The following is a 15,203-nucleotide window of genomic DNA, read 5'->3' on the forward strand; positions in this document are numbered from 1 at the left end:
GCTTTCAAATAATGCTGGATTTAATATCCGCTTAATTTTTATAAATTTGCATCACCGAACTGAAGCCTTTTGGCTCTTTATTTTAGTAAAATTAACAGTTTATTTCATAAAATTCAGCCATTCAGCATTGAAGTGGAAAACAACCTTATGGAACATTTCAATGTTTTTACTTGATAACTGTTAGTTCCACAAATGGCTTTCCATGCAATCTTCACTCAAAAAAAAAAAAAAATAAATGAATAAATAAAAAAATATCGCAATGATGAAGATACATAAACTTCTCAACACAAACTTGAACAAAAAGGAATCCACAATATACAACTATCATCATCACAACACTAATTATAGATACATACCATATTGGTCTGTTCCAGTCTCATTATCCATCTAATATCCTCTTTTAATGTCTACCCAGCCTTCTCTTTTCAATTGGTTTATATTTTATTAATTTATTTTTTTAGGATATTAGGTGTTGGCCATTCAGTTTACATGTTCTATTGATTTTACTTTATAATTCTTTTAAAATATCTTTGTTCTTTTTTGGTCTAATAATGTGCATTTTGCAGGTTCTTACAACTTCTTTATATATATTCTCTATTTTTTAAAAGGAGTAATTTGTCCCCCTCACTCTTCCTTTAATTCTTCTATCTATTCAATTTTTTTTTATATCTCTATATCAAAATGTATATTCTCTCATTTGCAAATATGTGAATGACACCAGGACAGTTGGTATCACAGACAGCAAAGCAAAGTTTTCAGTATTGGTATACAACTATAATGTTTATTGGCAGTCGGTATTAAAAAAAACATATATAGGTGTTTTAGTTTCAACAACCTACCAAGGTATGTACATCTTGTCGATTCTCCGTGCTGCTAAATGATAAGCTGTGTGCACTGATGTTAAAGAATGAACCATTGTTAGGCTTAATGCAGTTATCTAATACCAAACTGCAGTTATCTAATACCAAAACTATGAATATTGCTCCTATATTCTTTTTTACAGCTGAATATCATTTTAACATAATTTTATCAACATAATGATTTTTTTTATACATCTTTTATTTTAGTTTTAATTAACTAGACTAACAATAATATCTTCTGTAAACAAAGTTATTTTAAGATATTTAAATATCTAACAGAACCCATCATCCACATAATGTACCCATAAGGAAGGTTGAGATCTGTATTGAAGAGAACAGGGAGTGATCAAGATGCTCTAATTAGAAATGGAAAGTGCAGATAACAAGGGGCTTCTCATAGCAACAGTTTCTCCAATCTATTTGTAGAAACTGCTTCCTGTAGATGAAACAGCCTGAGTTAATGACAAAGTTAAACGGTTCGAATATGTCTGGAGGGAGCTCACCTGATAACAGTTGGAGATGGTTAGCCAGAGAGACACTGGTAAATAAGGACTGGAGGTCAAAACTGACTATGATGTCTGTAGGCAGAAGGGTTAGTTGTTTTTTTTATTTTTGTCAGAAATTCTGATGAATGTTTCACAGAGGCTCATGTGTAGCCTGTACAGGAACTTAAGATGAGCTAGAAATTTGGTCATGCAATTGTAAGGAAGCTATGTAGTCAACTGTGGGTCTGAGTTGGACTCCTTTATGGATTTTTGATGGACCACAGGAAACAGGGAGTTTTTTGAAAATGGGTTTTCAGTTTGTGGATGTGTCATCATCGCAGCTGATCACGTTTTTGAGTAAGGGATTAAGTTTGTTATTTGGCAATTGTTAGGATTCAGAGTAATTTCCTGCTAATTTTCCCCCCTTTTTTATATTACCCCATACACAAGAAGCTAAAGGACCTATAAGCACATCAGTGCCATGTGTGAGCTGCAGATGAAGATGGAGATAGAATTTTATTGAGTTTTTGAAGAGTGCAGGTTGTAGTTGTTTGGGAATATTTTGTGAGAAAAGCTGTTCTAGAGAACAGAGATGGATGGAATAAAAGGGAAGAGAAGAAGTAGGTTCAGTGTGTTTGCAGTGCACAGTAAAGGGATGCTGGGCAACTACTGCCGTTGTATTAACAGATGCAACAGAAAGTGGAGGAATGATGGTTGCCAATTCAGAAGAGAAATGCCTGTTGAAGTGAATCTGTAAAACGAGATCATCTAGGAGCTTAATTGCTCTCCTCTGGACAGCATCAATGGATTTTAGGAAATCTTAGGTATTAACTCAAAATATGTAAGCAGAATTCTAAGCATTTTAAATTAAGGGTTGATTGGGTGCACAATACATCTTGAACAAAAGAGAATGTCTAGTTTTTTGGATGTTGAGGAAGTGATTAATGTGATATATTTATGCCAGGAGAGAGATTGGCAGTATACATTAGTCCAAGAAGAGAGATCTGATCTTTTTCTGGTGATGTGTATGTTACCAAGAGTAAGGGAATGTGAGCTGTGATGTCTTGTCTCTTCTCTTTCGCAAGAGGAAGAGGCAAGACTATTCTTGGGCATTGAATGTGACAAGATTATCCTTTCCCCATCAAAGGTTAGTGTAGATCAATGTTTAAGGCACTAATTGAAGACTCATGTAGCTTGGGATATCAGAGTACTGCATGGTTTGTCAAATGAGTAGGATGAATGGAGAGTACTATCATTCACATAGCTGTGGATAGAATTAATGGTGATTGTGAGTAAATCATTTATGTGCAGGAGGAAAAGACTCTGTCTATCACATAGTGTCTCAAGTCATTAGTGGTGAAGCTCAAAGAGAGGGAGCCATCTACAATAACTCACAGAGAGCGACCAGAAAGAAAGCTGGCTACCCAATTGCAGAAGGTGGTAGTGAGACCAAAGGATAACAATTTGTTTAGCAGGCTTTGATGCCAGACAGTCGAAAGTTCTGGAAATGTCAAGAGTAACAGTACAAGTTTCTCAAAACCTTTCCATGGCATGTGCACAGTGGGTGATGTAGGCATTGCCAGGATCTTGAATCTAAGATACACTTTCTTTATTATTTCAGAGAGAGAACAGAGGTGATGGTAATTGGTCAGTAGTTTGATGGTAGATTTCTATCTCCTTTTTTTGGAACAGGGTGGATTGCTTCCACACAAAGGAATAGGTATCAGCTATGTATAATATATTGTAGAGACGATGCAGGGCAGGTGTTAGCTCTCAAGCACAATGTTTGAGAATAAGTGGAGGGATACTAACAGGACTAGAAGACTTTTTAGCGTCCAAGTTATTTAGTAGTTTTCTGATGTATTTTCTGAAGTTTTTCCACTTGGTTAGACTAAAAGATGCCAAGAAATATTCTTGATTTAATTCTTTATCGAAGTGTAAGCAAACAAAATTTGTGCATGAAGTATCTTCAAGACTGGACTACTTGTATATAGAGGCTAATGACTTCACATCATTGGGAATCTCACATGCAAAAAACTTTGTTTACACTTGGATAAAGGATTAAACCAAGAATAGAATTTCTTGGCATCTTTATTTTATAAACTACAGGAGGCATATGGTGACTGGATTCTGTTATGATAGAAGGTGATTTCCCTTGGTCATCCATGAAGAAGCTTGAGGGAAAGAGTAATGACAGGAGGTCAGCTTTATCTATGGTTGAAGTAACAGTGGTACAATAAGGATGAGAGAGAGAGAGAGAGGTGGAAATGCAGGTGCATGAAGTGCAGAAGTTACATCCAGTGGCATTAGCCAGGAACCAGAACAAATAACTTCCATTTTGACAGAAGGCAAGTTTTCAGCAGATTCAAATCAGACTTTATGAAGGCTGATTTGGATTTGCTGATGACTTGCATATGTCACATGGTTTCGTATAGGCCAAGTATGAGCTGAAGTCCTTGATATGAACCACCATATGAGGTAAACTCATTTTTTTAATCCAATTGTTTTGATACGCTTCATGTTGAACAAGGTATCAAAAGCACATGAGGATTTTGGGTTGAATGAGGAGATGAAGGCCTTCATACTAGTGAAGATAATTTCTGTGAACCGTGCAGAACAGGTGTTGGGGTCAGATGAAGAAGTGGAGGAGTAGAAATTCCAGAAGTCATTCCAATTGGTTTCTTTTTAGTGCTAGAGAATGTGAGGTTGGGAGTGGTTGGAGGAAGGGTGTTTTGTGAGATAGGAGACTTGTACAAGAGATTATGGTCTGAGTGGGAGCGAGAAGAGAGCTGACCTGTACAGTGCATCTGGAAAGTAAACTGGTCAAAAAAGAGATTCAGAGTATTTGGAGAGCGAAAAGCATTATCAGGAATTTGAGCAGTTATGTACGATTTGCATTAGGTCATTATTTATAACAGACACCTCTTTCTCGTCCAGTTCAGTCAGTGGTGTTGGAAAAGGGGAACCAGTTGGGATTGTGGATGTTGAAATTGCCTAGGAAGATGATCTCACTATTTGGATAGCTGGATTGCAGATGGTTGGGGTTTTATTATTATTATTACATGACATCTCCAAGGAATCCATGGATTCATCGAGGGAGGGCACTTTCTCTACAACTCTGTCTTCATCACCTACTCCATCTACAGGTAACCGCATCCACCATCTATCGCCGACCACCACCACTTGTATTTTCACAGACAATCACAAACATCCATGCCCACGGCGGGATTTGAACCCGCAGTCTTTTGACTGGAGAGCAGATATGCTAATCACTCGGCCAGCAAAAATTTCCTCTAGTCACCAAATAGATTCAAAAGCAAGTCTTCCTTTGTGCGGTCAAGTGCTGTGATGTGCATACACCACATCCACTGAGCTACCAGGCTCATATATAATGGAAAGGAATTTGAAGAGGTCTGAGTGTTTATCAGTGTTTGGAGACCAGTAAATGCAACAAATGAATTTTGTTAAATGGGACAAGGAAACCTTGAGCCAGAGAAGGTCAAAAGCAGAGGATTCTAAATTAGCCCTTCTCTGGCAGGCTTTGTCTGGAATGTGGCCCTCTATGGAGAGACATAGATTTTCCAAAAAAGAGATAAATCAAGACTTATAGTATATGAGATGTGGTGTTGGTGCCAAATGCTGAAGATTGCATGGACAGAAAGAGTTACAAATGAAGAAGTATTAAGAAAGGCAGAAGAAAAATGAGATCTACTACATACATTAGAAAAAAGGAGAAATAACATGATAGGACACCTATTAAGAAACCCAGACTAGACTACAAATTTGATTGAGGGGATGATGGAGGGAAGACCTGGTAGAGGGAGACCAAGAACCCAATACACGAGTAACATCAAAAAATGGACAAAGCTACCAAACAGTCAAACTAACAGCACAAAACAGAAAACCACTACCAACAATCCATGCTACCCACAAAGCAATAGGTTGAAAAGAGAGAGAGAGAGAAAGACTGGCAGGCCATCAAATCTCACAAAGGCACAGGTGCTACCTTTGTGGTGAAAGGAATCATGAAGTGTGAAGTTTTAGCATTGGAGGTGAACAGTAATAGATGCAGCTGCAATCTGGGTATCTGTCCAGAGTAAGATGTCTCATATGGAAGACTGCAAGTGATGGTGAACATCATTTATGTTTATGTTGATGCCACAGATTTTAGTAAAGCAGATGTGAAAGTGAATTTTTAGTGAGGAGATTCTAGCTTGATTTCTATGTTATAATTGGTTATGATGTGACTTTATTGTTGGGATTAGTTTTTGAGGGAGATTAATTTTTGTCACCACTGTCATTGTTTGTTTTTAAGAGTCTTCATAAATTTAATTATGATTAGATGGAAGGATATATTGGGGACATGCAGTGAGAGAAGACACTCTTGGATGCATCCATACAGAAAGAAAATAGTCTCCATGCCATGATGTGGCCTCAACAGTGTTCCCCCAATATACCACTACTTGGACTCCCTCTCCAGGCATGACCAGGCAGAGTATGTGGCAGTGGGATTATGCATCAGCTCAGCTGACCAGGAAGCCGCCTGACTCACTACCGACAAGATCGGGTCCATTCACTAACTGGTGGGCAGTCTACACCACCATTTTAATTGATGTACCTTTCAAAAGGGAAGAGATTATGGGTTTTCAAGTATGTTTACCATAACCTTGAAGGGTATCACTCACAGTGCACGGAAAAGAGAGAAGGGGGAACAGAAGTGGTCTGATCCTGCAAACAGAAGGGAGAATTTTTCTTGTACTCAGTACTGTCCATGATTACTACAGCTTTGTCTTTGCTTTAGTTATGGTGAGCTGGTTGTTTCATGTCAAGGATTTTAGGGCCTTGATTTCAGCTATAAGTTTGCAGGTGGAAGTTTGGCAATGAGAAGTACTGAGGAGACTTTTATTCGAGTTTATTAGCACTTATCAGAGGCTTTTTTTTATGTTGTTTCCACAATGAAAGGCTATTTGCAAACCTATAGTACATTTGATAATATTTTTATAAATTTTATATATGTATCTATCTATCTATATATATATTGTATTTTAATTAATTTTTTTTGCATAGCCAGGAAACCCTGTTCTAGAGACCAAGCATGGAACTTATTCAAGCAACTTCAGTCCTCCAAATAAGTGGGGTGGTGGTTTCAAACTGGGCGATGAAATTCATCTTCCACTTAAAGACAATCACAAACATCCAAGCCCACGGCAGGATTTCAATCCACAGCGCCCCCCCCCTATCATTGCTTGGAGAGCAGGTACGCAAACTAAAATTAAAATGATTTGGAGTACAAAAATTAACAAAATTTAGATAATTAAAAGGATTGAATGGCACAGCATTATATTTTTAAAAAAATGGGGTGGGGGAGGGAACAAGTGGTGGCAATTTAATTTTTATGGTGCAAAGACATCAAAGGTCATGCTGCACCAAGACACAGGTTTCAACAGTAGATATGGTAAATGGTTAGTAGGACAATCACAAGTATGCATGCCTTTGGCAGGATTTGAACCCATAGCATTTTGGCTGGAGAGTAGATATACTAACCACTCAGCCAAGCAGGCTGGCAAGTGTGTGTGTGTGGGGGGGGGGGGTGAGCACTCTATTGCATGCCATTGTCATTTATGAGGATGAAACTTGGAAATATTGATAATGGATAAGCAATCATTCAGATTTAAGTTTGGGTGGTGTAGAAGTCCCCCCCCCCCAACTCTCTTTAAATAACTGCTAAAACCTGAAATGGCGCAAATGTAAAGGGTGAGTATTGGAACAGAGGATGAGCAAGGCCAGATTTTGTGACTCAAAGATAATTCCTAACTCTGCACAATTTAAAGAAACTATCAGGTCACCAAGTGCTCACTGTATTTATGTCAACTGTAGCCGTGCGTTCATATGCAATGAACAATCAGCTGCCAAATATGATCTTGCTCTCAGTATTTGCAGGACTCCCTCAATCTTTTCAATGTGTTTTCAACATATCTAGACATTCTATTTAATAATAGCCCAATAAAAACAGATGTATTCTCGACCACAAGTTTCACTCATTTGTTTAGAAACAAAAATGAACCAAGGTCAACCTGGCAATGAAGAAAATGGGTTGTCATCAGATATGGGCAGTTCCTCACTCCTGCAGAAAGTGAGAAAGTTTAAGGACATGATTGATTTTGTAACAACCATATGGTGGCATCCCAGCACATGGCTCAGCTCTGTAAATAGGATTAACACTCTTTGTTTTAGCTTTACCTTGTGATTATGCTGATGCACTGCTGATGGTCTGTTAATTTATAGCCAAATTATTTGCAATAATAAAAATATTGTTCTTTATTCTTCTCTATATGTATCTGATAATCTTTACCATGTCACAAGTGCCATTAAAAACTCATACAGCATAGGTGAGGTGCTGGGATTTTTGACTTGTGTCATTTGAGTTATGGTGACATTTCATCATGGAGTATTTTGGCTTAGAAAAACAGGGCTTGGATAATTAAGGGTTTGATGTAGGAGTACAGAATGAATGCCCCATTCCAAAAGGATTTCAGTCATTTACCTAGAATAAATGTTTGGATCACAGGAATGAAAACAGTGATCAAATAATTGAAATGAAGAGTAGAAATCAGAGAAGCATTTGATGTGGTGCACTATAGTGCAAAAGGAGACAGATGATGGAGACTAGCTGAGCAGTGATCCTTCCATAGAAAAGGAAACATGGATAAGCATAGTGTCAGATAAGAAAAGGTCCAGAGTGTGGGAAGAATGATGAGGATTATCTGGTATTCTAGTTATACGCGTGGATAGGCTTATGTGTTCGTCAGACATGTTGTAATAGGTTTCACGGTATGATAAGAACACAGATGGTTAAGAAAATAACTATTTATTAACTTAAAAGCTAATATTTCATGCTGCAATCACTTATACTAGCCCCACTGTTACATCAGATTGTGGTTGTCTTGCATTTGTAACAAACTTTGTGTTGTGTGCTCTGAAGATGCTGGATATAATACCAGCGAAATATTAGCTTTTAAGTTAATAAATAGTTATTCTCTTAACCATCTTTGTTCTTATCATACTGTGAAACCTATTACAACATGGTATTCTAGTTATTATATGGAAAATTGTGCTGTGACATTACTAACAACATATACTTCACTATATCATCTGATCTAATTTGTGAAGTTTAAATTATGAACACTGAAGTCTTCAAGATTATGTTCATAATCTATAACTGAGGAAATTTGGAAATACAACAATAATCTGTATTTATGTTCATTTAAGTCCAGCTTATAATTGAGGAATCTTGGAAATACAACAAGGAACTGCATTTAAGCGTTGTAGATCTGGAAAAGGCATATGACAAGGTGCAAGGTAAAAGCTGTTCAGCACCATACAATTGTATGATGTAAATGAAAAATTACATTGCAACATAAAGCCTACCATGTTGTCAATTCAGTTAGAGACCCACCGATTGTAAAATCAGCTGTTAGAATTGAAGAAAATACATTAAAATGGTTTGGCAAGGATGCATTCTATTTCCAGTGTTATTTTTCATCTATATGGATTACATCATATTAAACTTCATATCAAAATTGGAAATATTCAACTTAGCCCTTTACTTTATGCTGATGATTTATACTCCCAAATGAATCCAGTTGGTATCTAACTGAATTGAACAACTGTTGTAACAAGTTTGATATGAAAATCAGCAATAAAAAAGATAAAATATGAAAATAGGAAGGAACCTACAAAACAAATAAAATATTTCAGCTATTTACATACAATTTTTACTAAAGATGGCAAATTAAATTTGCAAATAGATAAAGAATATACAAAGATGGTATGCTGTGGGGTCAGCTGATTAAATTTATGTGGAATAAGAGAAAAATTGGCCAAAAGACTAAACTAGCAGTATATAAGACAGTTCAATCCAATTTTAATTTGTGAATGTGAAAGCTTGATTAGAAATGAAAGCACTAACTGACTAGAGAATACAGATATGACAGGTCTGAAAAAAATTAAGAGAGTGAATGAACAATGACATCAATAGCAGAATCATATTAAAAATGAAGATATTAGAAAGGAAATTGACACTGTTAGCCATGAGGCATGTGAGCAGAGCAAGCTAGGTGGAAATGGTCACTTGAACAGAATTGGAAAGGACAGGCTAACAAGCAGATTTCTGGTGTCAGTATACCATGGAAAAGATCCAGAGGACAACAAAGAACAAGGTGGATTGATGAATTTAAGAGTGCCTTAGAAGGCCAAAATGTTAGATGTGGCCACATTGGAAACCTAAACAAATAACTAATTTGGAAGGAAACTGTTAAAAGGTAGCTAGTAAAAATGCAAATCTAATCATGCAGTACTATCAAGTGTACAGAATTCGGTTCACCCCTTGAAGGTACATATCAGATAATTCATGATGATGAAGAATCAGTTTAACATGGTAGAATAAATAGCAACAGGATTTTTGGTTAGCTTGTCAGAATCCTTTTCACACACTACTATCAGCTTTAGTTCTGCATAGGATCTAATAGCTAGCTTGCAGGACTTGCTTTATCTTCTAATTAGGTTATTTGAATTTGGTAGTGTAGTCACTATAAAAAATTTTGTAACCCCATAGCCTTTCTGGTTGAATATCATCTACTCCAGCTGCATTTACACATTTCAGGTTTCCAATTTTTTTTTCTCTTTTTCTTTTATCTACTCAATTTTGTTTTGTTACATTTTTCATCTTTTTCATCTCTGATTCCTTTCACAGCACTCTCTCTTTCATTTTTAAACATTTCCAATACTTTTAAAAAATATTTTGCTGCCATCCTGATATTTATTTTTTCTGTTCTTACCAAAGTCTCTCCATGACTTTTGTTTGGATAATTTTATGCAGTGCTTTGCTTTCTTACATTTTTTCTATATTCTCAAAGAGCACAAGCTGACTTACTTACCAGTAACTTTTGCTTGAATATTTCTTTAACTCCTTGAGTCTAACATGGCATTCTGATTTTTCTATTCTGGCAAGGAACTTCACCACATACCTCTCTGGCTGAAACAACCATGGTTTATTTTCCAGGATCTGCCAATGAATCTCCAATGTTTGGTAAATGTTTTCAAACTTTTGCCACCTTCCTTGATATTTATCTTCTACTATACTCACATTATTTGCCTTTTTATTATTATTATCTGACACCTCCAGGGAGTCCAAGGACTTATCGAGGGAGGGCACCTGCTCTACAACTCTGTCTCCACCACTCAATCCAGCAACGAACCGCAAGTATACCAACACCAACTACCGCCCATCACAACCATTTTTAATCTTTAACTCCCTGAGTTAAAGATTAAAAATTTTCACAGACAATTTTGTGATTGTCTGTGAAAATTAGTATTTTCACAGACAATCACAAACATCCATGCCCACGGCGGGATTCAAACAAGCAGCATTCTGGCTGGAGAGCAGATATGCTAACCACTCGGCCAACAAGGACGAGTGGTTTTGGTATAGAGACACTTGTGGTCTCTATACAGGAAGTGAAATGAACATTTGCTTAACCACAGAATATGAGATGTTATTTTTCTTTTATGTTCTTACCAAAGTTTTCCCATGACTTTTGTTTAACTACATTTAAATAAACAATTTAGTTTTCCTTACATATTTTCTCTCTCTTTCATGGTGAATGATGACTTATTTGATACCTTAAGAATTTATAATCAATAAAAAAATCAAACTCACCTGTGATAATTTCGAAAGTAATTAACAGATTGTTTCCTTAGTGATTCTTGTAAATCTTCAGATTTGCTTCCACAAAATTCTTCACCAATATCCATTAATCTAAATTTAAGATGAAAATAAGAAGAAAAAAAAAAAATAAAAAATAAAAAATAAAAAAATATATATATATATATATATACACACACACACACACACAAGACTTTTTGAACTTCTGAACTTTCTGGAGGAAAATGGTAAATCATTAAAAGCAGATGCCAGCAAACTTGCAGGTGAATGCAACTTCAATCCCAGAAATACCACGAAATGCCATCGTTTCGGACCCATAAACAAAAGAAAGGATGGAACGAATTTTCCACGTCTCGTGAAATTAAACTGTGATACACCGACAAACACATCCAAATTAATAACGGCGATAAATAGCAAGCTAAAAGACAGTTGCCCCCCAATCGCGTGTACGTGCTCGACCTGATTTAACCTTTGCACAAAGGGAACAAAGACACCAACTCCGAAGACAGCTAGATGAAAAACGCAAAAATGGAGACAACAGCTGGACCACAGACTACAAACAGTCCAAACTAGTGCAAAAACCAAGTGACGTCACTAGTAGCCACCGAGGAGACCTGTATAGACAGCACTGCATAGGAAATGTGCAATACCCTTGAGGTCAAAGCCATGCTTCACAGAACCTTGCATATCCGCTACACCAACATCCGTGGTCTCAACTCCAACCTTAATAGTGTCCACTATCATCTGTAGTCAACTAAACCCCACCTACTCTTCTTAACAAAAACTATTCACCTTCCCCCAGCACTAACTATCTCAACCATTCAAACTATATACTATTTAACTCTCCTTTCGACCCAAGAGTGACCTCCTTTGGTTAAAAATATCCCTCCCCACTCAGTCAAATTCATCTGCTGTCTCTATTGTCTCCTAATACCACCAACCACTCTGAGCTCTTTAATTTCATCTCCATAAAAGCTGATTTTTTCCAGTCCCAAATCTCCAGTCTCCTAATAGTGAAATCATCCTCCTAGGTGATTTTAATGTCCATAACACCAACTGGCTTTCCTCTTCCAGTTGTGCAGATCCTGCAGGCAGAGATGCTGAAACATCTGCCATCACTAATGACACAAATTGTTCACAAGCTGACCAGAATACCGGATAACCCAAATCACTCCCCAAATACCCTAGATCTCTTCCTTACCAATGACCCTTCCAAATATACAGTGAATGTAGTGAGCCCCCTGGGCAATTCCAACCACAACCTAGTGCTCATCTCCTTCCCCATGCAACAATGCTTACAGAGTCATACTCATACAAGAGTAGTTTGGCATTATAACAGTGCCAAATGGGACAGCCTCCAAGAATACTATGCTTCATTTCCATGGTTGGACTTTGCAGTCTTCCAAACCAAGCATATGCACCAAACGTATCACCAAAGTAATCCTCAATGGCATGAAAACATACATTCCCCACACTTCTCTGAACTGCCGTCCCATATCCAAATGCTGGTTCTCCAAAAGATGTGCCAAGGCCGTACAAATGAAAAATCAGGCATACCACAACTGGATCAAATTAAGAACCCCATCCTCCTTTGGTGCCTATACTGAAGTCCAAAACAGATGCAAAAAAAAATTATTAATGATTCCAAAACAGAATTTGAACAAGAAAAAAGCAGGAAACTTGCAGCCTGTCCTAGCGGCAGCCATGCCTTTTGGTCGCAACTTTTGCCCCACACTACTCCCACCCCTATCATGCCCAGATGGTTCAATTGCAACATCACTCACAGAAAAAGCTAATCTCCAAGTTTCACACTTTGTCTCCAATGCTCATATAACTGACAATGGCAAATGCCCCCCCCCCCCCCTACCCAGTCATTCCAACTGCCTAACATACAATGCCCCCTGTCCTTTTGCCAGAAAGAGATCATAAACCTGTTGTCAAAATTAGACACAAAAAAGCTCCTTGCCCTGATGGCATTCCTCCAATTGTCCTGAAGGTCTATGCAGCAGAATTGTCTCCTATCCTATGCTGTCTGTACATACTCTCATACTCCACTGGTATTTATCCCAAAGCCTGGAAATTGGCCTATATTCAACCCATTCCAAAAAAAGGGTGACAAATCGCTGCCATCTAACTACCGCCCTATCTCACTCACCTCAATCCTATCTAAAGTGATGGAGAACACCAATAATTCCCAACTCCTACTCTACCCTGAAGGTACCCAGATATTAAGCGACCACTGGTATGGATTTTGTCGATGCCGATTAACAGGTGACCTGCTCTCATATATCGCCCATCTCTGGACATATGCCATGGAAAATTTTGGCGAATCCCAAGTAGTTGCACTTGTTGGAAGTTTTTCTCCACTTGGTTAGACCTATAATAAATTTAGTTTAATCCTTTATCGAAGTGTAAGCAAACAAAGTTTGCGCCTGAAGTATCTTCAGGACTGAGGCAACTCGTGGTAAAGGTGGATTAAGCTGTCATCATTAAGGGAAGGGCCACTACCCAGACCGGTTTGGACCTTTATTGAGGTCTCGTCAGTGGGAGCCAGACTCAGAGGTGGTGATACTCAGGTGGACGTAATGGAGAAGTCATATTTACCTATAGGAGTTGCAAAAAGGTGTTTTGGCAAACTCGTTTAAGTGCATTGTTTGCTTACGCTTGGATAAACGATTAAACTAAATATGTTATAGTCTAACTAAGTGGAAAATCTTCCAACATCTTTTCTCTAATCCAGAGTAATTTAATAATTGGCAACTCGTATAGGTAAATATGACTTCTCCATTGTTTCCACCTTAGTATCACCACCTCTGGGTCTGGCTCCCACTGAGGAGACCTCAATAAAGGTTGAAACCGGTCTGGGTAGTGACCCTTCCCTTAATGCATAGCATTATACATGTCTGCAAGGAGATGTGCTTTGCATTATGGGAGATACTAAGACAAGTGATGAGAGCTTAGTCCACCTTTACCACTAGTTGCCTCAGTCCTGAAGATACTTCAGGTGCAAAGATTGTTTGCTAGCACTTGGATAAAGGATTAAACTAAATTTATTATAGTTGCACTTGATATCTCTCAAGCCTTTGACTGGGTCTGGCACAAAGGCTTGCTAACCAAACTTCTATCATTTGGACTGTCTCAGGACTTCTGTAGATGGATTGCTGGCTTTCTATCTGGATGCACACTATGTGTGATGGTAGATGGCTTGCTATCTGCCCACCATCCAACTAATGCTGGGGTTCCACTAGGTTCAGTTCTCTCACCGACCCTCTTCCTTCTGTACATCACTGACCTACTTCAGTTGTCCTCCAACCCAATACACAGTTTTGCAGATGACAGCACATTGCACTCTTCCCTTTCATTTGATAAACCTTACCCTATACAACTCACTTCAACCCCACAGAACATCAACCATCACTGCCCTTAATTCCAACCTCCAAGCCATCCTCCAATGGGGCTCAGATAACCTCGTCAACTTCAACGCTAGTAAAACCCAATTCTGTCTTATTTCCCACAAAAAAAACTCATTTTTCCCTCAGTATTATTTTTGATACCACTCAAATTCCCAGACAAGATGAAATTTCTCTTCTCGGAATTACCTTGACATCAGCCCTCTCCTGGCATAAGCACATCATGACCACTGCATCCTCAGCTTACAAAAAACTAGGTTTTCTCTTTCACTCAGATGTTACTTCACCTCGAAAAGCTGTTAACCTTATACAAATCACAAATCTGCCCAGATATCTAATACTGTTTTCACATTTGGAGTGGGGCTCCTAAAAGCTCCCTCAAAATGTTTGACTCAATACAGAGGAGAGCAATTAGACTGATAAATAATCCATCTCTGTATACCTTGAAACCCACAGAACAAGTTTCTTTTTCTCTTTCTTCATCCCTGCTACTGCTGTACTGTGGAACAGTCTTCCCTCTGATGTATTTCTAATGGAATACAATATACAGACACTTTTAAATCGACAATTTACAGACACTTTTAAAAAAGAGAAATATATATATATATATTATTATTATTAAGAGGGACCTCGAGGGAGTCAGAGAGTCATCGAGGGAGGCCACATACTACACACACACCAGCTATCATACTTATTCTTGAATTCATTCACACTGCTTGCACTC

At 37.8% G+C, this 15,203-nt stretch overlaps 1 protein-coding gene across 1 annotated transcript in view; it reads right to left on the reverse strand.

Annotated features, from left to right (window-relative positions):
- Vps50 (vacuolar protein sorting 50) overlaps positions 1-15,203 on the reverse strand; it is a 664,618-nt gene that overhangs the window by 247,243 nt on the left and 402,172 nt on the right. Inside the window, exon 13 of the mRNA XM_090411754.1 lies at positions 11,064-11,162. Coding sequence (XP_090267880.1) covers positions 11,064-11,162 — 99 coding nt within the window. The remainder of the gene's footprint in view (positions 1-11,063; positions 11,163-15,203) is intronic.

The sequence above is a fragment of the Typopeltis vanoorti genome, chromosome 22 (genome assembly GCF_054136105.1).
Source record: "Typopeltis vanoorti isolate ZY-2024b chromosome 22, IOZ_Tvanoo_1.0, whole genome shotgun sequence".
NCBI lineage: Eukaryota > Metazoa > Arthropoda > Arachnida > Uropygi > Thelyphonidae > Typopeltis > Typopeltis vanoorti.